The sequence below is a fragment of the Panthera pardus genome, unplaced genomic scaffold (assembly GCF_024362965.1).
Source record: "Panthera pardus isolate Hobbes unplaced genomic scaffold, ASM2436296v1 HiC_scaffold_20, whole genome shotgun sequence".
Taxonomy (NCBI): domain Eukaryota; kingdom Metazoa; phylum Chordata; class Mammalia; order Carnivora; family Felidae; genus Panthera; species Panthera pardus.
In genome coordinates this window covers 45,149,540-45,173,928 of record NW_026526766.1, presented here as the reverse complement: position 1 = coordinate 45,173,928, position 24,389 = coordinate 45,149,540, and the positions used below count along the sequence as shown (strand labels likewise).

The 24,389-nt window shown below is 40.3% G+C and overlaps 1 protein-coding gene across 6 annotated transcripts in view; it reads right to left on the bottom strand.

Annotated features, from left to right (window-relative positions):
• The window catches only part of FOCAD (focadhesin), a 319,096-nt gene that overhangs the window by 108,825 nt on the left and 185,882 nt on the right, over positions 1 to 24,389 (bottom strand). For all 6 annotated transcript variants that reach the window (XM_053907986.1, XM_053907983.1, XM_053907987.1 and 3 more), the window contains 5 exons: positions 18,794 to 18,928; positions 12,894 to 12,944; positions 11,806 to 11,889; positions 4,393 to 4,531; positions 215 to 400 (listed from right to left, as the gene is read on the bottom strand). In XM_053907986.1, the coding sequence (XP_053763961.1) occupies positions 215 to 400; positions 4,393 to 4,531; positions 11,806 to 11,889; positions 12,894 to 12,944; positions 18,794 to 18,928 (595 nt within the window). The remainder of the gene's footprint in view (positions 1 to 214; positions 401 to 4,392; positions 4,532 to 11,805; positions 11,890 to 12,893; positions 12,945 to 18,793; positions 18,929 to 24,389) is intronic.

Below are 24,389 nucleotides of genomic sequence, written 5' to 3'. Positions count from 1 at the left end.
AAGGGGACACTTGTCGGGATGAGCACCGGGTGTTATATGTAAGTGGTGAATCACTAGATTCTACTCCTGAACCTATCATAACACTTTATGTTAACTAACTTGGATTTAAATTTTAAAAACTAAATTAAGAATTAATTAATTGATTAAAATACAATTAAGAACGCTTCCTAATTAAAACCAAACCCGCTACCTTGATATTATGTAGTGCACTCACCTGCAAGGCCAGGTTTCAAACCCGGTTGCTTGTTTGTTTCATACATTTTCAAAATAAAATTGGGGATTCCTGCTACGGTCTTTCCTTGGTCTGAGCGAACACCTCCTTTTAATGCAGAGTGATATACTCCACGGGGCATATTCACCATTTCTTGCTTCACAAGAGACGTAAAAAATTCCTCCAAAGCTGAAAGAGGTGAAAGATCAAAAGTAAACACAGTATGTTAGGAGAGCATCATTCACTCTTAACTCATATATAGTTATTTTCATGCATGCTTGCACACCCACACACACAGCTGTATTTCAGACCAAACTTCACACAGTGAAAGGGAACTCTTGATTCCCATCCTTTGCCTAGTCTTCCCAAATTATAACATGGCACCCAGTTACTCAAGCTTAAAACCTTCATCATTCTCAATTCCTCTCTTTCTCACACTTCGTATACGTAAATCCATGAGCAAGCCCTTGCAGATCTACCTGCAGAAATATATCCTGGCTCCATCATCCATTTCTCTCCATTTTCACCGCTGGTTGCCTACAAAACAGGTTTGTACTCAAGTGTTATTTCCCTAGGGGCCACTAGAGGTTGCCCAATGCAGAAACAAAAACAACGAACACATCTAAGCTTAACAAATGGTAGGCATGGAAAACAAAATGGAAAACCACTGCCTGTGCCTCTTGTAAGAATAAAAAAGAAGGGTCCACCTAACTAAACAGGAATTTCATTCTTAATAGGTCTCAAAGTCCTCTTTAAATGACTGTGATTAAATTGAAGGTGCTCACTGGAGCATCTATTGTGCGCCCAGTTCCGTTACTCCTACATAGAACCTTCCTAGAGGTGACCACGCTTCTCCACTGAAAGCCCAGAGAACGCCTGTGTGGGATGTTTTCCACTTACCCCTCCAGACCGGCCCTCTGCCCTCTCAACCTTGCTCTGTACGTTGGGAGACAACCTTTATCGACTACATCCGCAGGGCTCCCTTGTCCTCCGGCTTTTAGTTGGCTTTTTCCAACGGGAGACACTCGCCAAAGATCACAGGTTGGAAGCAGAGTGAGGTCAGGGCATGTGTCCCCAGACACCCTCCTGCAGGACTGTTACAAGTGGCCTGCATCCCTCTTCTGCAGCCCCTGGCTCCCCTGAGGCAGTGCTATCCACGACACAGACGCTCTCCCCGATTCTCCAGACTGCTACGTCCCCTTCCTTACCTCTTCAGGCTGGGGGACATTAACCATTTGGGGATAACGCACCATTGCTTGTGAATTTCCTTCAAACCTGACCACACAGCTGTAAATGGTGCCTGTATGAAACCCTCAAGGACTCCAACTGAATGTGCCTCTTCTGCCAAGCCCCTGGCTAATACATCATCTACATGAAAGAGACGCACGACGTCCAGTCACAGGCCACGTACCCCAATTCCTGCATAGGCGTGCACAGGTGGGACTGCTTCACCCTGGGGGTGAGTACAGACGACTCAGAATGTAGCTAAAGATCATGTTTGTGAGGACAGAGGAGCTATGGCGGGAGAAGGTAATTTCACGCTTTCTCAGAAGGGAATCTATTTTGGCAAAAGCTCATCCGTGTCAGGAGGTAAGTACACTTCTGCGCGTAGACTAACTCGGGAACCGAACTCTGTCTCCTTGTCAAGCTCTTCAGAGAACTAAGGACTCTCAAATTAACTCAAGCCCCCAAAATGAGTTTAAATGAGGGTAGGACACCATGAGTATGACCAATGTATACAGCACCATCTTCCCTGGCCAGGAAGCTAGGAACTACCATTTCTTTTCTACTGCTTCTGAGCCTTGCCCTGTTCCTCCAGATGATCAGGTGAGAATTTAAAAGAGCTGAAAATTCTGTAGAACACAGGGTGTTAAATATAAATTTTTAAAACACCCCCCAGTGTCCTTTAATAGGTGAGGGGACAAACTGTGGAACATCCTACAATGGAGTACTACTCAGCAATTGAAAGAAATCGACATAGGCAAGTATTTGGGTAAACATCAAAGTCATTATGCTGTGTGTAAAAAAAAATTTCTTTAACTGAAAAGTGTATATACTATATGGGGGGGGAACTAGTGAAATCCTAAGTCTATAGTGTTTTTTTGTTTTATTTTTTAAAGAGAGAGAGCATGAGCAGGGGAGGGGGAAAAGAGGGAGGGAGGGAGGGAGAGGGGGTAGAGAGGGAGGGAAAAAGAGAGAGAGAGAGAGAGAGAGAGAGAGAGAGAGAGAGAGAGAGAGAGAGAGAGAGAATCTTCAGCAGGCTGCAGGCTCAGTGCAGAGCCCGACACGGGGCTCGATCCCATAGTCCTGGGATCATGACCTGAGCCGAAATGAAGAGTTGGACGCTGAACCGACTGAGCCCCCCAGGAGCCCCTAACAGGTCTATGGTTTAAATAATTGCTTTGTACCAATGTGAATTTCCTGGTTTTAATAATGAACCAAAGTATGTGAGAGGTTATCCCGCTGGGTACGTTACAGTGTACCTGCAACTTCTTTTAAGTCATTTAAGTTTATTTCAAAATAAAAAAACAAAATAAAATACCAGTAACATCCCTATTTAAAAGGCGGCAAATTACTGGATTCCTCTGCAGCTGCTTTTGTGTTTACTTGAAAAGACATCAGGGAAGAAAAGGACCAGGGTTCACTCATGCTCAGTGCAATTTGGTTTTCTGGCTGCTGTAACTAGAGACCTCATGTGTATTACCCACCCTGTGCCTTTTAGGGCGTATGTTCCTAAGGCTGGTGCTTTCTCCTGGTTCTTTTTTGAATTCTCCAGTAACTGCAGGGAGAGGGAGGCCCAGGAAAATAAAGAACTTGGCCCCACGGCGACACGGTTTGCCAGACCCCGGCAGTTTCCAGAGCACCCCCACGTGACGCTACTGAATTTTCTCCAACAGACATACTTGCTGAACTCAAATCCTCCCCTTCTTTTTCAGGGAAAGGCACTCGTAACGATCAAGTACAAACAATGTAGAAGAGCCAGTTAATGGCCACCACATCCTGAGAGGACAGAAGCAACAGCACACCTTGGCCACACCATCTCCTTTCTCCGCCACACGCCTGGCGGGGACTGGATAACATCATTTAAAAAGCCCAAAAGGACTAGGACTTCTACCTCTACGGCAATTTGGGGACGCAGGAGGAACTTTGTTTAACTGAAGGCTTTTTTCCTTCCCGGGACTCACTATTAAAACCGCAAAGGGATCCTAGACTCTCCAGGGCCATGAGGTGGGAAACGGGGAAGAACAGAAACGGGGAACAGGAATGAGTCCTTAAGGCTCTTTTCTGGACATCGAGAGAAAAGGAAATGTGAACTCTTTGTCTAAGTTGTTCCATTTCAGTTTTCTCTCATGAAAGGAGGCAGGGATTTGGGACAGAATTGTCTAGAAATAAATAGTATGCATGTGCCTGAATTCCTCAGCTAATCTCCATGGGGGTAAAGCCAAGGGGGAGAAAAAAATCCCCTATTATAGGATATGGCGATTATGATTGACAAGATGACATTTCTTGTGTGGGCTGATCTTAATTTTCAGAAGCTGACCTTTTCACATCCATGTACATTCAAGGTAGAATTGGGACAGAACAAGGTAATCGGTGCCTGCTCGGAAAAATGTTGGCTAATACTGAATTAGAATAATTAGATATAATTAGAATAATTTTTTTAAATGTCACGGTCCTAGAAGCTTTTTATCAAAACTGAATGATCATACAATTTAATCCATTAATTTACAGCTTTCGAATATGGATACCATCTTCGGAATAATTCTAAAGAAAGAATAAATTCGTAACGAAAGTACCCAGGAAATCTCTGCAGATTCTAACGATCTTTTCATTTAGCTTATAGAATAAAGAACCGTTATTTGAGCCAGTGACTTAAAGTCCCACTGCAAATTTGTCTCGTAGAATATGGCTTTTGAAATGGATTTTAATTTCTCACTGAAAATGGTGGTTTCAACTGGTTTTACAGTGCAATTTTATTCGACCCTAATGTTTTTCCGTGTGTTCAGAACACCATCACCACCTCAAGCCGTCCCTATAAAAGAGACACCTTTTGCCTTTCAGATAGAAAGGAAGCTACAATTAAAGTAAACTATAAATATGTACACATCAGAAAAGAACACCATCGGACAGGTAAAAAACACTGACAAATGCTGGCTTCCCCGCCACTGAATAGGAGTCACCTGGTAAAACCGAAGGAGCAGTAAGCGACAATAGTTTGAGATAGCAAGAGCCAGGAATGGAAAGATCCAGATCCTTTTCATCACCCTCATCATCTTCATCTTCTTCTAGCTCATCAGGAATAGGGATTTCTGGTCTTATCTGAAATGACAGAGAAGGCAATAGTAGAACGTCACATAAAATCTTTTCTTTTTCCTTTTTATGCGAAGACTTAAAGACTGAGTTAGACTCGTCGCTCTGTAATGTCAAAAGACCATTAAAAATTAATTTTAAAATACCTGTTCATTTTCAGATTAACTAAATGGTAAATTCTATCTTATGAGATACAATCCCAGACCCATGTAAAGAACTAGTGGTAATATACTAAGAAAATTACCATAAGCAGGCATAAGCAATGATTATTATAGAGCACTAATAAAATTTTACACCCTCTGACAGTAAAATGCAAACAACTGACACATTCAATATATTGAACTTCTATGGTTTGTAATTAAATATTTGCCTTGTCGGAATACTTTTTTTTTTTTTTTTTAAATTTGTGATTCTGGCCATATCTCTGTGGCAAAGCTTAAAATCTTCCAGTAGAATATATAGTAGAGATCGGAAAAGGATAGAATGCTTTAGTTGACTTTTTCTTAGACTTGGCAGTTTGTTGCTATAGAATATAAAAACACTAAAGTCTGTAATTGGTAGCTATACTTTATTGTGTCTAATTTGCAATTTGAAGATTTTTGTGGTTGCTCTGTGATTAGTTAGGTTTGTTTGAACCAAAAATTTAAAAATGGAAAAAGATTACCGTTATTGTAGCTTCTATAAGATACAACTGTCAAGCAATTAATTAAATTTTTAATACTTTCAATGACACACCATCATAATGCCCACATGGAGATAATTAAGCATTAGGGGAGGAAATCAAAATATATAAAAGTGGTTGCTATAACCATAAAGTGCCAGAACCCAGTCATTACCATTAGCCTGTCTCCCGGAGTTATTTTTAGAAATAATTAACAATTCCTGCAGACTGCCTTCTTCATAGGTCCCCAAAGCACTGTTCCATTTAGGAACTGCACTGAGTCAGGATTCTTGCAGGGGGATGAAAGAAAACAGAAAGGAAATGCTTCTCTTAAGTATAATAACCTCCACTCCAATGAAGCCTTTCAACCATAACTAGTGTTCTCTTCACTAGTGAAGGAATAAAAGCAACCTGCCTAGACGAGCACTTTCCAAGACGAGATTTAATTCTGATTCACTACGGAGTACCCAATTCTCAGAGGACCAAGCCAGCCATAATTACAGAGATAACAATAATGTACGCTCCACATAGGGCACAATGGTGTTTGTTGATTTCAGTGCAAACTGGAGAAAACCCTGGCGCATTTGCAACCCTTTTGGCTCTCACAAGCGGGGTTTTCCAAGTGTCTCTGGTCTGTCTACATACTTTGAGCTTGCCAGGTTTAGTATCATCAGGAGTTCTCTTGGAGATTCTAACCAGTCCTAGTCGTCTACAAAGATCCAGAAAAGGAGTTGGTTCTGGGTCTGTCTGCCTTGCCTGTCCCTTTTACACATCGTAGTACACACTGAAAATGATACTTGAACGGCACCCTGGGGGAAACAGACAGTAATGCTTATAGCTAGAGACTGCAAGGGTAACACCAGCTACCACCCCAGTTATCAAAGCACTGGAAAGCTCGGACACATACCATATCCACAGGTGGCGGGAGGTTTGGGGAGGTGGAACACAGAGGTGACCACTTCAATTAATATGAAAATGCAGAGGGATGGTGAGGAGAGAGAGAAATCAGAACGCTCCTGCTCTGCTGGTGGGCATGTAAAATGGTGCAGGCAGCCCCGTTGACAAACAGTTGACAGGTTCTCAGAAAGTTAAAGAAGAGCTACCCCATGGCCCGGCAATTCGACTCCTCAGTATACAAGGAGAGAAATGAAAACGTACGATCACACAAAAACTTGCACACGAATGTGAACGCGTTGTTCGAAACGGCCAAAAAATGGAAGCAGCTCAAAGGTCCGTGAACTGGTAAATGCATAAACAACGTGTGGCGTATCTACACAATGGAATATTCTTCAGTTGTAAAAGGGTATGAAGTACAGATACGTGCTGGAGAGGAAGGAACCTTGAAAATATGCTAAGTGAGGGAAGCCAGTCACAAAAGACCACATACTTACTGCGTAATTTCATTATAGAAAAGGTTCAGGCTAGGCAAATTTAGAGACAGAAAGTAGATTAATGGGTGCTCAGGGCTGCAGGAGTGGAAAGGAGTGATGGGGATTGACTACTAATAAAATGTTCTAAAATTAGATTGTGGTTGCTCTGTGATTCCTTGCACAGTTCTTTAAATATAGCAAACCCACTGAATTGTTCACTTTAAATGGGTGAATTATATGGGATGCGAATTATAGCTCAATAAAGCTGTTGAGAAAGAGGAAGAAGGCGAGGAGGAAGGCAGGCAAGCTAGAAGAAGGATGTGGAGAAGAAAGGGGAAGGGGACAGGAGGTAGGATAGAGTAAGAGGACGCAGAAGCAGGAAGCTGTCACCACCTTCAGAGGGATTTGGACTGGTGTATGAACTATGGCAAACAACCAAATGCTTCCAATTCCAGAATTACTTAATGTAAAAGGGACACGATTATTTCTGCACACATTTTAGCCTATCCAGTCTTTCTGATCAGTCCACCTAAATTACTTACAATGAGTCACAGGACCCAGACCATCAATATCTCTTAGACACGCTAAAGAAAGACAGACCTACTAGGTTGGAGATTAAAAAAATAACGATCTATCTTATGTTGTCTAATTTTACATCCACATAACTGGATGCCTCTATTAATTTATCTGCCATGTGGCAAAGAGCATATGTCTGTATCTTACATATGCATATATTTTAACAAAGAAACTACAGACGTACTGTAATTTAAGAATAGCTGATATATTCTGCCTACTTACAACGGTATGATTTGTTTCTTCAAAGGTGAGTTAATTCTGAACAAATTAGCACTTATTGTTGGACCTTGGTTCCATCTCATTTCCATCCTCCTCCGCTCACCTCTTAAAGAAGTATTTGTCCCAGCTTCCCTGTGCAAGACCCAGGCTTTTCTCTTGCTTTGTGCATAACTACTGAATTGCGATGAATGGGTGTACAACTAAGAAAAGTCAAAAGAAGTCATCTAAAAGAATACCTGTAAAATTATCACATTTTGGTAATTATATGACAGTAGCTACTAAAAACACCCAGGAAAACCACATATATATTTAAAACACACACACATACACACACAACTACACCCTTCCAATTATCGCTAAGCTTTGTTGAAGAAACTTAAATGGAGAGCCAAATATTAAATGACAAATTACTTTTAGAATCTGCTTCAAATTGAATATTGGAAAGCTTATACTACAAAATGCCTCACTATGGGTTCTGAGACAGATAACCTTTTAACCACCTTTCCTGTGTATAACCCATGAAAATCTAAGAGTTTGTGCATAAACACAGGATTTTATTTAGAACATGTCAAGTATCCGCATACATTTATTTAAAAAGAGAAACAGCTTCTGATGAATGCAGTGACATTCACTTAAATCAAAGCCAAAGAGGTTACACCACATTAATACCAACGCAGGATGCATAATGAGTTCTCTTCCATTACTCACTTCGAAAATTAACTCCAGAAATCAAGAACACAATCTATCTTAAGATTCTTTAATTAAAAAAAAAAAAAAAAACTTATTTTTTGAACAGCTAAATAGTTTTTAATGGACCCAAGTCAAAGATGAGAGTCAGTCTTCTGCCTAAATGTTTGTCCATTACTGATTGTTTTACCAGAATAACAATTCTCTATATTTTTGTTTATTTTTGTTTGCTTTGTTTTATTGGGTTGGGGGGACACTAAAGAAGGCCAAAGAGAAGAATAAATAGTTCAACAGAAGAAAGAAATACAAACTAAAAAACAAAAATCATTTCTGTCCATTTCTTAACGTTGGAATCAACAAGGCCTCAAAGAAGCCCCTGAAACTTTTTGACCAACTTCAGATTTACATGTTTCAAGTGATCAACGATGATATTTTTACAAACCAACGAAACATATGGATTCGCTCAACATTCCCAGCTTAGAATATGGCCTCGGGCTTAGTGTATGTCCAATAAATAATTGCTAAACTGATACAAGTATGAAGTGTCTATCAATAATCCCACAGAACTTCCTAATAACAACCTAATGACAAGAAGAGGAGTTCATGGATTTGATATTCAAACCCCTAACTCACGTGGTATCTCGTTAAACTCCAGGGCTCATAGACATGTTCCAATCCTACCTTAGGTGGACTGTTTCATTCAACCCAAACTGATGTCTGCCACTCTCCCAACACCTTTTGTTCTATCCATCTGTGAGCTTTCAACAAGTTTCAGGGTTTAAATGGATGTATCAATGAACAAGAAATCTTTCTTTAGTAAATTTAGAGAAAGGCAATACAGTACTTACAAGAGTAGCTACATTATATAAGAAAGTAGTCCTGTTGCTAAGGATACAGTGTATCTTTTTGTTGTTGATTTTTACTTGAAATTTACAGCACTCTCATTTAAAAGATTCTTTCACAAGTTTTCACAGAGAGAATGTGGATGTACTTTCACTGGAAAGGTACAGAGGTAACCTTCAGTTTTCTGAGTAAGTCAAATTGCCCGTCGTGCAGAGTGACTAATCTCTGTCAACAAGGAAGAAACAGAAGTCCCTACCTGGAAGGGACTCTTCAAACCATTGAAAATACGTTTTTATAGAAGAGCCTCAGTTTCACATCACTGCTATCATCTATAAAACAGAGGTAGGGACGTGACTCAGTTGTATCCTTAGCCTTTCGGGGTTTGTTTGGGATATAAACACATTGACCACTTTCTGGACTTTTAGTTCTTAGGTATTCAAACAGCCAAATTGAAAATCAGTAATCAGTGAAAGGAAGAAGAATGCATTGTGCAGTCTTAGAAGCAATAATTCTCCATGAGGAGGCAGGTCGTCTATATCAGAAACTGGGGGTCAAAGACAGACTCTTTCAAATCACTTATGTCCCCTCCTCTTAAGCCTAGTTGAGAATATCCACTGCAGTGAACACTGTTACTTCACGGAGTAGGTCGTATCCCATAAGGGGGTTAGGGTAGAAAAAAAGTTGAGAAGCACGGCAGAAAAAGTATAAATGTTAGACATTTCCTTTATAGTTCTTCACACTCTAATGGTGAAAACCCAAGCATATATAGAAACCCCAACTCTAAGTATACCACTACCCTTTACATTGGAAGGTAAAAAGAGCTATTTACATGTCCTCAGCTAGCAGAGGACATTGAACAGTTAGATTAAGAAAGTATCTAATAGAGATGCCTGAGTGTCTCGGTCAGTTAAGCGTCAGACTCTTGATAATGTCTCAGGTCATGATCACACGGTCATGAGACTGAGCCCTGTGTTGGGCTCTGCACTGAGCGTGAAGCCTGCTTGGGACTCTCCCTCTCTCCCCCCACCCCACCCCACCCTCGCCTCCGCCCCTCCCTGCCGTGGGCACATGTGCGCACTCTCTAAATAAATAAGAAAGTATCTAATATTTGACTAAGCATAGCCCTTAACTGAATCTAAACTCTAATACCAGAAACTGAACATAATGCTAAAGTAGGAAAAGATATAAACATATCAATACCTAAAGAGGTAGAGACTAAACAGCTAGGAATATGTGGGAGTTATTTAATCAAAGCTACTATTCCAAAGCTACTACTCCAAATTTCATGAATAATAGCTAAAAGTAAAGGTAATTATGATGCTGTAATCTAAATTAGCAATTGCTTATTAAAATAATAATAATAATAATAATAATAATAATAATAATAATAAAAAGTATCTTTCCAGATGTTGTACCCAATTTACTGGTAGGCAGTTGCATACAAAATTTACATGTAGCTTTTTTACCTTTACCTTTTCCTTTTTTAAACTTCTTTGTTTTCTTTCTTTATGCGTTTACGTGTTTATTTATTTTAAATATAACTTACCATCAACTTAGCTAACATACAGTGTATATAATACAGTGTGCCCTTGGCTTTGGGGATTCATCACTTACATACAACACCCAGTGCTCATCCCAACAAGAGACCTCCAGTGCAATCTGAAGTTCATCTTTTTTAATTTCATGAGTTACAGAACACTTTTTCTTAAGTCTTCCCATTTGGGATAGCCACACGACAAACTGGCCCATCTGTCTTTGCATCGTCAACGTGAGAAATCCTGCCTTAGTTAGGATTTGATTTTACAAGAGGCTTTCAACAATCCCTCCAATTCAATTCAATAAACACAAGTTTGCCTTGTTCCTACTGGCAACTAACCTCTATAAAAACTCAGTCCCAAGGAAAAAGTCAACCCATTTTAATGCCTTAGGATCCTAAGACATTTGTATCAAAACTTCTTGAGCCATTTGACCTAAGGACTGATTCTGGGTAACATCAGATGTAACTTCTTCTAACACAATGTCTGCTTTACACTCTAGAGGCATTCAATAAACGTTCATACGCATTTAAATTAGCAGTAACATTAAATGTGAGATCCATACACTTAGGTCCTTAACATAACCTAGTAACTTAAACCTGGTCATATTAAGTAGATATTAGAAAAGGTTGTATGTTTTCAATCTAAAAACTAAGAGGGACACCTGGCTGGCTTAGGCATGCGATTCTTGGTCTTGGGGTCGTGAGTTCAAGCGCCACGTTAAGCATAGAGCTTCAAAGAAATTAAAATATATATATATATATATATATATATGTGTGTGTGTGTGTGTATATATATATATATATATGTATGTATATGCATATACATATACATATAAACTAAGATAATGTCACACAATGTGTTAACTCTTAGAAGAATGATCCTTTCTTCATCCAGTTCCCTGGGACTAACCTATGTATCATTTCACACTAAATGAATTAAAATAGCAGATTTTTCACATGCATCTCAATTTTGTATCACAAATAAGGATCTCTGGCTGCACAGGCTGCCTAAACCTTAGTCTATGCAGGCCATGCTTGGAAGTGAACTACTCCAGGAGGTAGCAAACTGGGCAAAATGGTTCCTACGGTGACACAGATCCTCCGGGGTAAGCCAGGGGCACCGGCATGCAGTTACCTACAGAGACTTCGTCAACACCATACGTGCCTTCCATCTGCTTCCAAGAGATTTAAGTTCATTATCTGTGGGGTCTAAGACCTCTCCAGTCTTTTACAGATTAGACAAATTAATATATGTAAGTTCTCATTCTTTATAGACAACATATCTAGAGTTACGTATGCGTCAGCTAAAAATCTTCAAAGAGAGGAAATACAAATACAGTTATGAACCCCAGCAGTCAAGAGATACCACTGGGAAAGCAGAAAGGCCTACCTCTTCGGGCAGATGAAGAATGGTATGCTCTCCCGCGCTAAAATGTGACAGAGATTTATAGGCAGCGTTTGCTACAATTGATTCCTAGATGGGGGTACCAGTAAAACAAAAGAAACAATATATATTACACATCACCTCTGGAGGAAGAACAAAATTCCCACGCCAACCTCAAAGTGCTATAGTCAGGGCTTTGGAAATGGTATTCATGGCTTGCTTACTAGGTCCCACTAAAAAGAGAGAGAAATCAGCGCTCGGTAGAGAGATCAGAAGCACTGCGTTTTTATCCCAGTTCGGACATTAAACATCAATTCACTCCAAATCGCTCAGGTCCCCATCAGGTGGCATGGTTTACTGAAGCAGTATATGGATTTAAAGTTCGATCCGTTGGAATTAGGTTCTGATTCTCCAGCTACTAAAAAGTTAGCCCTTGGGAATCTAAGCTCATACACTCATGAGTGTAGTATAACGTCACCAACAGACACCCTCTTCTTTGTACTCCTTGATTGGAAATGACATCTAAAAAATGAACTGGACTTTTTGCTCGTTTGATATGCTCGTTGTTGACGGACAGGCAAAGCAGCAAAGGGGAAGGGCCATTAAAAAAATGACGCAATGGCACCAGTCTCTCTTTACATCTGTCAGCTTCACCAGGTAACAAGTGCCTTTTATGACAAAAATGCATTAATGGGCATAAACTGGAAAGAATTTCTAGGGGCACCTGGGTGGCTCGGTCGGTTAGGCGTCCGATTCTTGGTTTTGGCTCAGGTCATGATCTCACAGTTCGTGAGTTCAAGTTCCACGTTGGGCTCTGCACTGGCAGTGCAGAAGCCTGCTTGGGATTCTCCCTCTCTCTCTCCCTCCCTCTGGCCCTCCCCTGCTCATGCTCACACTCTCTCTCTCAAAATAAATAAATTATTAAAAAAATAAAAAAGAAAAGAATTTCGAAAACCTAAACTTACTAATGTCAGAATTCTTTTAAGATCAAGAAGCCATCATTTCAAATTAGTTATATTTTTTTATTCAAACAGTCTTGTTTCACAGTTCTTTCCCACCTGGGTTGCGTTTCACTGACACCCTTGTGAAAGTACCTTGTTTTGAGTGTGGGTCCAGAGGAAGCTGAGGACTTGGACTTTAAAATTCTGAAAAATCAATAAACATCACAATCAATTTTTAAGTCGAAGGCAAAACTGACAACAATCTAAAGCAGCAAACGGTGAAAATTAAATCACTTTCAAAATTATACCGCTAGTGATAGACTTCATCTGTATTTACCCATCATTCAGAAAATGAAAATGCTCAGAAACAGACTTATCATGGAAACATATGGACATTTTAAACACAGTGAGATGTTAGGATTACTAAATTGAGAAACCTGACCATTTTTTGCGGACCTCTCAAGTCCTACCTAGTACGAATGTCACTCCTCTTTCATGCCACGGTTCCCAGGAGGCAGTTCTCCCTTCTCCAAGTGACCATATGGCCCATGGCACGCTTCAGCATCCGGTTTGATTATCTGTGTATGTGGCTAACTCCCTAGTAGATTTATACTCCTTAGGGCAGTGACTGACTTTTTCATTTCCAAAGCCTATACTATAAAGCCCAGGTCCTCAAATGACAAATATTTAATAAGTAACTGAGCTTAAAAAGCCATTTCTTTTCCAAGGCCCACAGTCTTCATCATTTCAATCACATCTAACTTCTTGTCCTTATAAATCATAGAAGGTTCTTCTATAACTCCTTGTCTTTGTATATTCTACTTCTTAGACTTCAATACGAAGCAACATTTTTTTTTTTTTATTCTACAAGAACCTAGTCTTATAGCACCAACTAAATAAGGTTTACTTCAATCCCTCTTAGGATGCTGGCCCCTTCCACACCATACTCTCATAGCCCTTTGATTAAGTGTACTCACCCATCAAATGTTATTATTATTGGCACAAAAACAGACATTCAGATCAGTGGAACAGAATAGAAAACCCAGAAATGGACCCACAAACGTATGGCCAGCTAATCTTTGACAAAGCAGAAAAGAATACCCAATGGAATCAAGACAGTGTCTTCAGCAAACAGTGCTGGGAAAACTGGATGGCAACATGCAGAAAAATGAACCCAGACCACTTTCTTACACCAGATGCAAAAATAAACTCAAAATGGATGAAAGACCTAAACGTAAGACAGGAAGCCATCACAATCCTAGAGGAGAAAGCGGGCAAAAACCTCTTTGACCTCAGTCTCAGGAACTTCTTACTAAACACGTCTCTGGAGGCAAGGGAAACAAAAGCAAAAATGAACTATTGGGACCTCATCAAGACAAAAAGCTTCTGCACAGCAAAGGAAACAATTAGTAAAACTAAAAGGCAACCAAAAGAATGGGAGAAGATATTTGCAAATGACGTATTAGATAAAGGGTTAGTATGCAAAATCTCCAAAGAACTTATCCCAACTCAACATCCAAAAAAACAAATAATCCAGTGAAGAAATGGGCAAAAGACATGAAGAGACACTTCTCCAAAGAATACATCCAGATGGCTAACAGACACGTGAAAAGATGCTCAACATCACTCATCATCAGGGAAATACAAATTAAAACCACAATGAGATACAACCTTATACCTGTCAGAATGGCTAACATTAACAACTCAGGCAACAACAGATGTTAGCAAGGATGCGGAGAAAGAGGATGTCTTTTGCACTGTTGGTCAGAATGCAAGCTGGTGCAGCCACTCTGGGAAACAGTATGGAGGCTCCTCAAAAAACTAAAAATAGAACTACCCTACCACCCAGCAATTGCACTACTAGGTATTTATCCAAGGGATACCAGTGCGCTATCGCAAAGGGGCACATGCACCCCAATGTTTATAGCAGCTCTATCGACAATAGCCAAAGTCTGGAAAGAGCCCAAATGTCCATTGATGGTTGAATGGATAAAGAAGATGTGTGTGTGTGTATTATATATATAATACACACACACACACACGTTCATTCAAAAAGAATGAAATCTTGCCATTTACAACTATGTGGATGGAACTAGAGGGTATTAATGCTAAGTGGAATTAGAGAAAGACAAATCTATGATTTCACTCATATGTGGAATTTAAGATACAAAACAGATGAACATAAGGGAAGGGAAGCAAAAATAATATAAAAGCAAGGAGGGGGATAAAACATGAGACTCTTAAATACCGAGAACAAACTGAGGGTTGCCAGAGGGGTTATGGGAGGAGGGATGGGCTACATGGGTAAGGGGCATTAAGAAAGACACTTGTTGGAATGAGCACTGGGTGTTAAACATAGGGGATGAATCACTGGAATCTACTCCTGAAATCATCATTGCACTATATGCTAACTAAGTTGGATGTAAATTAAAAATACAATAAAAAAAACTTTTAAATGTTATTATAATTATTGTTGCTTACGTCTACCTCTTCTGCCAACCTTTGAGCTCTTGGAAGGCAAGGACTGGGGCGCACCCGGGTGGCTCAGTGGGTTAAGCGTCTGACTTCTCCTCAGGTCATGATCTCACAGTTCGTGAGTTTGAGCCCCGCGTCAGGCTCTCTGCTGCCAGCGCAGAGCCCGCTTCAGATCCTCTGTTTCCCTCTCTGTCTCTCTCAAAAATAAATAAACATTAAAAAAAAAAAAAAAAGGAAGGCAAGGACCGACAACATGGTGTAATGGGGAAGTACAGACTATGGAGCTAAAAGTTACAGGTTTAGACACCAGCCTTCATTTAGAAACTATAATGTTCGTCAAGTTACTTGCCTAGCATGTGGCAGGTACTTAATAAACATTTAATGAATGGATGAACCTCTTCAAATCTCAGATCCTTTAGCTATAAAATGAAAAATAATACCTTCCTGTGAGACATTATAACAAATTGGTATAAATTAATGGGAAAGGTGCTGGGAATATAATAAACACTTAAAAAGAATATCTAGAATATGTATTAGTGTCTGTAAAGCCTAGCACAGTTTTAATAAATATATCCTGAGTCAATGAATGGATATACAAGCACTTTGCAAAGCAATTCAGAAAATACACTAATGGAAGCATCGTGTCTATTTTCAACAAGCTTATACTTTAATGGGAAAAATAATATATGCACAAACACACATATCTGTAGTATAAAATAGAAATAAATGTTCTTAAAGGTGCCTGGGTGGCTCAGTCGGTTGAGCTTCTGGCTTCGGCTCTGTCATGATTCTGCAGTTTGTGAGTTCAAGCCCTACATAGGGCTCTGAGCTGACAGCTCAGAGCCTGAAACCTGCTTGAGATTCGGTGTCTCCCTCTCTTTCTGCCCCTCCCCTGCTCTTTCTCAAAATAAATAAACGTTTTTTAAAAGAGAAATGCTCTTAGAATAGTATAAAGAATCAAGTCTCTAGCAATAGATTCCCACTTGCACAAAAATTCTCAAAGAACAGGATGAATTCAACCAATTACGTATCGTCTAAAATCGATTTTAAAATTAGCGATGGGAAAAAAAAAGCAATTCTGACAGAAAACAATGTGCACAAAGGAAATGAAATGGAAAAGTTTGGAGGCAGGAAAAAAAAAAAAAGAAACATTACCAGTGGTTTAATTTTCCTAGAGTGCAGGGGGCAGGAAAAAAGAGTGAGGCCAGATTCTAAAAGACCTGATTAGGTATTTACTGGTTAGGTAAAGAGGGGTTGGATTCCATTTTAGGCAAACGCAAGACACTGCAGTGACTGGGAACAGCAACGACCTAAGAAATGCTTTGGGAAAATTATACCCAAACTCTAAGCAGTTAACAGAGAACCCATTATCTAGATACATATAGGGAGAGAGGCAAAGAGGGAGGGAGAAAGGAAGGCAATGGACGGTGAGAGAAGAGAAGATGAGGGAAAAGAGAGGGATGGGGAGAGACAGAGAGAGAGCAAGACAGATAGATCGAGACAAATGGACAGAGGTCTCCTTCTACATGTCTTTATTTCTGCTTCCAAGTGGATATGGTCACTGAAGGGCTCTCTCTTACTGGGAGGAAACTGATGGATAGAATGGCCTCAAAGCAATCTATCTGAGCAACAAGGAACCTCATTAAGATATGCATGAACATTGGGGCGCCTGGGTGGCTCCATCAGTTAAGCGTCCGACTTCGACTCCGGTCATGATCTTGCGGCTTTTGAGTTCGAGCCCCGCATCAGGCTCTGGGCTGACCACTCAGAGCCCGGAGCCTACTTCAGATTCAGTGTCACCCTCTCTCTGCCCCTCCCCTGCTAGCACTCTGTCTCTCTCTCAAAAATAAATAAACATTTAAAGAATTAAAAAAAAAAAAAAAAAGATAAGCATGAAGATACACCAGAATAAGACACCACTGGAAAAGAATGTACATTGGAAAAAGAAAAAAAATCAAGTCCCGCCTCCCCACAACAGAAAACTGACAGCCACTGGTAAGCAAAGAGAAGAAACCAGCACAAAAACCAGTTCATAAATTAACCTGTAATAAAATCTGAATAACTCAAAGTACAAGCAATACAAAGGTATAGGAGTTCAGTCCTTGAAAACAGAAAATGAATATACACAACATGTCCTTACTTTGGCTTTTAGTCTTAGCTCTGTGTTAGTAGCCCAACAGACTTTCTGATAACGTAAGTATACGTATCATAATGGTCGCCATAAAAAAGACGGTTGGTGAACTACATACTCTAGAGTCTCAAATTGATTTTTTTTTTTAATACCCTGAAACAAAAACCCAAATGTGACAATAAACTCACAGTCCCCTATATTGGTTCAATCATGCATGAACTATTTACTGAATATATGTTATGTGCCAGGCGCTATGCTAGGTATTGTATCTTCAGGAAGGACAAGTTTGATTTCATCCACTGTGCAGCACTAAGAATGATTGGAAGAAGTATTATCTTATAATCCTGCCTTCTCACATAATCTAAAGCATTTAAGAGACTATTATTGGATTCTTACGGGGGAGGTAGTTTATCAAAGTCTGTGAAGAACTAAATCAAACTAAAAGTTCACGAAGACTTCAAGTGAAAATCAATTGCTCCTCTTTAATGGAAAAAGGGAAAAGGTGAGCATGAGCGGCGATATTATGGCGACAAAAGTCGAGACGTAAATGAATTCGGCACTCTCTCATTTGACTCATTTCAAGAAGAGATAATACAGAAAATGTTAAGCAGAATATATGAATCTTCTAGCAAAGCATCTTCCACCAAGTGTTTCGGGTCACTACAATGACAAATACTGAGCAGCTCATAAGATTATTTTCCTCTCGGGGCGGTGGGGTGGCTCAGTTAGTTAAGTGTCTGCTTTCAGCTCAGGTCATGATCTCACAGTCCGTGAGTTTGAGCCCCGTGTCAGGCTCTGTGCTGACAGCTCAGAGCCTGGAGCCTGTTTCAGATTCTGTGTCTCCCTCTCTCTCTGCCCCTCCCCTGCTCATGCTCTGTCTCTATCTCAAAAATAAATAAAAACATTAAAAAAATTAATTAAAAAAATTATTTTCCTCTCCTAAGACAGTTTGATTTTTCAATCATCCTCCTTGTATAGACGTTCATAGGAAATGTGAACTAACATGTAAAAATCAAATCTATGACAAACATAGAAGCAAAACACAAATGACAGTATGTCTGTACTATGGGAGACTTCTGCCCTGCCTTATTAAGAGTCTTTGTGACATTTTTTACAAGTAAAAACACCAACAAAATGAATTTCAACTTTTGGCCTCAGGAATTCTATTACTTTAGAAACACCGTTTTTAACACACTGACTTTTTAAAATCTTGACTATCTTCTCCTAATAAAAACTTGGTATCCTTTAGGTAAATAAGCCTTAAAAAGACAGAATTGATAGGATGGATATTCTCCTACTCCTACGCCACGAAGATTTCACATTCTCAGAACAAAATGTGGTAAAGGAGTTTTGGCAAAGGTTACAAATATCTTCTTCCGTAAGTTATCATAAGGCCCGCGTCTTTCCAAGGCAGAAACAGATCATTTATCGAGCTCCAAGTGCATACCTCATATTCAGCTGTATTGACTGTCAAGGAAGGAACCAGAGAGAACAGTTCACTGAGGGTCTTCAAAATGAGAGGTCTCGTGTCACAGCTGAGCTTCGGGGAGAGAGCATTCCACGTGGAGCGAATGCAAACAACCTGGGAAGCAAATAAAAAAGTCAACACCCAACCAAATCCCAACTGGCAGGAGGCCACTAGTAAAGAAGAGTCGCTTTATTATGAGGAAACTAGGAAAGAACAAGAAGAGTATTCCCGGAAGTTAAGATTTGATAAGGTAATCACGCCTCAAAAGAACTTTTTTATTTATTTATTTTAATTTTTATGTTTTCAAAAGAACTTATTTAAACCAAGGTAAATAACTGTTGAAGAAGACGCAGCCTGATTCACACGATGGCTTCTTTACTACTTTATTTTGGTGAATCAAGGAAATAAAACTCACACATGCGTGCACATGCGTAGACACACACACACACACACGCACGCACACACCAGATTAGCCATATACATTGTTGAAGAATCATTGCCTGAAACAAAGAAGGGTAAGCCAATGTTAGAATAGTTTTAAAGACAGGTAGGTATCCACAGTTTTTGTTTTTCAGTCCTGCTGAAACTGCATCACCACTCCGAAAATTGAGATGTTAACAGATATAAATCGAACACACTCAAGTCATCTTGCAAACATTTAAAGGAGTCTGGAGAATAAGTGTATTATTTAAAATAATAATGGGGGGGGGGGCGCCTGGGTGGTTTGGTCGGTTAAGTGCCTGACTCTTGATTTTAGCTCAGGTCATGATCTCCCCGTTCGTGAGTTCAAACCCCTCACTGTCAATGCACAGCCTGTTTGGGAGTTGCCCTCTCTCCTTCTCTCTCTCTGCCCCTCCCCTGCTTGCTCTTTCTCTCTCTCTCTCTCATTCATAAATAAACTTTAAAATAATAATTGGGGTTCCTAGATGGCTCAGTTAGTAGAGCAAGCAACTCTGGATCTCAGGTTGATAAGTTAAAGCCCCATGCTGGGCACAGAGCTTACTTTAAAATAAATAAATATATATATATATATATATATATATATATATATATATATATAGATAGATTGGTAGATAAATTACTTTAAACCTTGGTTATATATAAATATATTGACAGATTGGTAGATAAATTACTTTAAACCTTGGTTTTCAAAGTCTCTACAGATTTTTTTTTAAACTTTTTTTTTTAATGTTTATTTATTTTTTTTGAGACAGAGAGAGACAGAGCATGAATGGGAGAGGGTCAGAGAGAGAGGGAGACACAGAATCCGAAACAGGCTCCAGGCTCTGAGTGGTCAGCACAGAGCCCGACGCGGGGCTCGAACTCATGGACTGCGAGATCATGACCTGAGCTGAAGTCGGACGCTTAACCGACTGAGCCACCCAGGCACTCCTCTACAGATTTTTTTAAGAGACTGTTAAATGATAAAATAAAACTACAGCTCTGGGATGCCTGGGTGGCTCAGTCAGTTAAGTGTCTGACTATTGATCTCAGCTCTGGTCTTATCTTAGGGCTGTGAGTTCAAGCCCTGCGACGGGCTCTGAGCTGGGTGTGAAGTCTCTTTACAAAGAAAACAAAACAACAACAACAACAACAACAACAACAACAAAACCCACTGCCCAACAAAAATGTTATTTTTAACTTGACCCAATTTTCTAAATCAAGTGTTCTTAGTTCATTTCAGTATCGTTCATTTCAGTATCTCGTTTTCTGGATATTCAAATGTCTCTTAAGTTCGATCCCAACTACAACAGATGATTTCTTCACGTACAGATATTTTATTAAAATTTTAAAACTCAGGCAGGAAGAGTGCCAACACAGATCAATTAGATAGAGTTTAACAAGGATTAATCTTTCTAAAATACTCCCATCTCTTCTCTTAAGCTTCAATTAACACACAATTTATCTCCATCTATAAACTTACATTATTTAGGAAAAACTACATAAGGTAGTAAGTGAAAAGATGTCAAAGATAAATGAATATACTTAAGGACACAGATTAAGGAGAGGCTTAAAGAGGAGATGGCGAAGAATATCTCAGAACAGCTGGAGTTGACGCTTTTGCTCTTATTTTCTTCTTTCCATGAAAGAGCAGAAAAGTGGTCTTTGGCTTGGGGTCCACTACAAATTTGGATCCCGTTAACATATACTAAGGGGGCACCTCGGAGGCTCAGTTGGTTGAGCGTCAGTTTGTGATCTCGAAGTTTGTGAGTTCGAGCCCCTCAGAGAAGCATAAAGTACTAAGAGGAGCAATGGAATATAAAACACAATCGAACATTTCAAAGAACTTAGCCCCTCTTGGAAAGGAAGAGAAACGTATGCAATTCTAAATTATCAGGAAACAAAAGGTGTATGGTTAGAACCTAAACTGTCTTCAACAGAAAAGAGTGTCAGGAGGCACCGGGGAGTAAAGCTTTGTCTGGGGGTAGAGGTCATCAGAGAGAACATCGAGAGCCAGCAAGCCGTGAGATGGGACTTGAGGAAGGAACGGGCAGAAATCAGGCAGACACTCCTGGAGGAAGTGGAAAGCATTAAGTCAGAACACAAAACACAAAACCAGTGCCCAAAGTACCGGCGAGGAAAGACTGGCACATCAGAGAGTCCCTAGGATACCAAAACAGTTTCAATCAGAATCAAAAAAGAAAAGGAATCCTCCAGGGGTTTCTGAGTTGGGGAACAATCAAAATTAAAATGCCAGGGGCACCTGGGTGGCTCAGTTGGCTGAATGTCCAACTCTTGATTTCAGCTCAGGTCATGATCCCAGGGTCATGGGATCAAGCCCTGCATCAGGCTCTGCACTGAACGTGGGGCCTGCTTAAAGATTCTCTCTCTCTCTCTCTGTCGCCCCCCCCCCTCCCCCCGGTAAAAACTGAAATGCTACTTTTGAAAGATTCTTCTGGTAGTCTCATAGCCAAAGTCAAAGCAGTCACCCAAACTAATTCCTATTTCTCACTGGTCCCTATCACATACAGAGCCTCAAACGTTTTCCAAAAACCCCATGCTCACTAATTGTCTATGCTTTCTCTTCACTTTAAACGCCTGTCCGATTCCAACTGAGGTGTTTCAAGACCCAGTTCAAAGCCCCATTCCACAATTAAGTTTTCTTACAATTCAAGCCCTCCTTTTATCCCTTTCCTTTCCTCCACCTTCCAACTCTTAAAACTCTGTACCACCCAATTTAGCATTTAATTATATACTGTCTAGTATTCTTCACTATTTTCATGAATGTAAGTTGTCTCCTCAAGTAGATATTAAGTTCTCTGAAGACAATGATCATGTCTTTTGATTCTCCTTCCCCACTCACCGCGCATGATAATAAGTATACATCAGATTATCAGTCCTTATCAACGACTCATGGTCCTGGAACCTGAGGAGTACTAAATGGGAGATGGAGAATAAAAGAACGCAAAGAACTAGGAGGATGAATTGGGAAGGGACAGGTTTTGCACCTAAAGACCCGAGTGAATAAAAAGCAACATGTAAAAAGGAGGGAAAAGCGGAAGAAAAAGCGTATCTGTAGGAGATGAGGAGTTCCGTGTGGGAGATGTTTGCTGTGAGTTGACGGAAAGACATCCAGAGAGAAATATCCTGCAAGCAACAGGAAAGGAAAGTACTATGACTCAGATGTGAGGTTGGTCACCAATAGCTTTGTCGTTTGAGTATTTCTACAAATCAAAATACGCCGAGCCAAGTACGGCCGCACAGATGCTCTGATGCACCCTGCCCACCAGCAGAGACGACGTCTGGCCACCAAGTACAGAAGTACAAAAAGGGCCTTGCCCTTTCCATGGGTGGTGGGTGGGGAGGGAGGCTATATCCTCCAAGTATTGTCTAGGGCTCACAGAACTTTTTTAAAGAAGTCTTCCGTCTAGAAAGTTTGAAAGCTAATGCCTGAAATGGTACTGGACATATGGAAAATATTTCAGAACCCCAGCCATGAACTGTGGCCTTAAACATAAGCAAAGGATACCTGCAGGGAATACTTGTAAATCCGGCTTGCTCCCATACATAATCGGAAACAGGGCAGCCTCTAGTAAAGAAGGCTGCTTTCTCTGACCTTCCCAACTCTGGGCTATTCTTGACACCACATCTCAGAGATCTTCTGACCCTGAGAGTGCCTTAGATTTAATCTGTTACCATCTTGCTACGTGCATCTCGTGGAACCCCGTGAATCTGACCCACACTACCCATTTGACTTGTACAATCTGTCAAATTACATCGGGTTCATCAGTTTACTGGCTTGTTCTGCCTCTACTATGCATCACCCAATGACTTGTCTGTTTTCAGAAAGCAGATTGACTTCTGGCTCTAGCAATGGGATAGGCCACACCTGAAATGGCTGATAATGAAGGAAATTCTGCTACATACAGCTGAGCTGAAGAGGAAAAAAAAGGGGCAGGAGGGGTTGGTGTTAATTACCCAGTGCCCGAAACAAGAAGGGAAATAACTACACTGAGGTATTTTAAGAAAGCTGTCAGTTTCCATAACCTCATAGCTTGTGTTTCGAAGTCCACATGGAAAGAGGAGATACTACCTTTAGCCTACAGGAGGCAGGGAGTTGGAACGGAGCACCCTTGAAGGGCTGCACCCTTAGCGTAACAGCTGGACTGAAAACCAACAAGCTGAGACATTAACATAAAAAATGGCAGTGACGTGGGGGCACCTGGATCACTTCAAGGGCTATTCCTCCAACACATAACCCATATGGTTCACACGGAAAAATGAAGTAAAATACGCTCCTCTAAAAAAGGAGTTCGGAAAACTATAACGATACAGTCCCACATGAAAGAACTAACAAAAGCAACAAACAGCAGGACTAAAAATCCCAAGACCTTCAGATAACGAAATGGAAATACAGAAGTACTTGAAAGAATTAAAGATTTCAGACAGGGCATTTAATTCCCAGTAAAAGAGTACGGCATGATGGGGGTGTCTGAGTCACTCAGTCGGTTAAGCATCCGACTCTTGATTTTAGCTCAACGCATGATCTCACCGTTTGTGAGATCGAGCTCCACATGGGGTTCTGTGCTGACAGCATGGAGCCTGCTTTGGATTCTCCCTCTCTCTTCCTCTCTCCCTGCTCCTCCCCTGCTCTCTGTCTCTCAAAACGAATAAATAAACTTTAAAAAAAAAAAAAAAAAGAGTATGGCATGATGGAAAAGAAGAGGCAAGTTTGGAAAAGAGCCAATCTCCAGAATCAAAGCATGTAATCATTGAAATTATTGACCCAACAGATAAGAAGTTGTCCTAAACACTCACCAGAGAGATCAGAGTTACAAAATATAAAAAGAAATTTCAAAATCGGGTTGTATCAAAAGAAGTGGCCTTCCTTATGTTTATCAAGAGTTCCTAGCCTGGGTGGCTCAGTCGGTTGAGCATCCGACTTCAGCTCAGGTCACCATCTCGCGGTCCGTGAGTTCGAGCCCCGCGTTGGGCTCTGGGCCGATGGCCCAGAGCCTGGAACCTGCTTCCGATTCTGTGTCTCCCTCTCTCTCTCTGCCCCTCCCCCGTTCATACTCCGTCTCTCTCTGTCTCAAAAATAAATAAACGTTAAAAAAAAAAAAAAAAAAAGAGT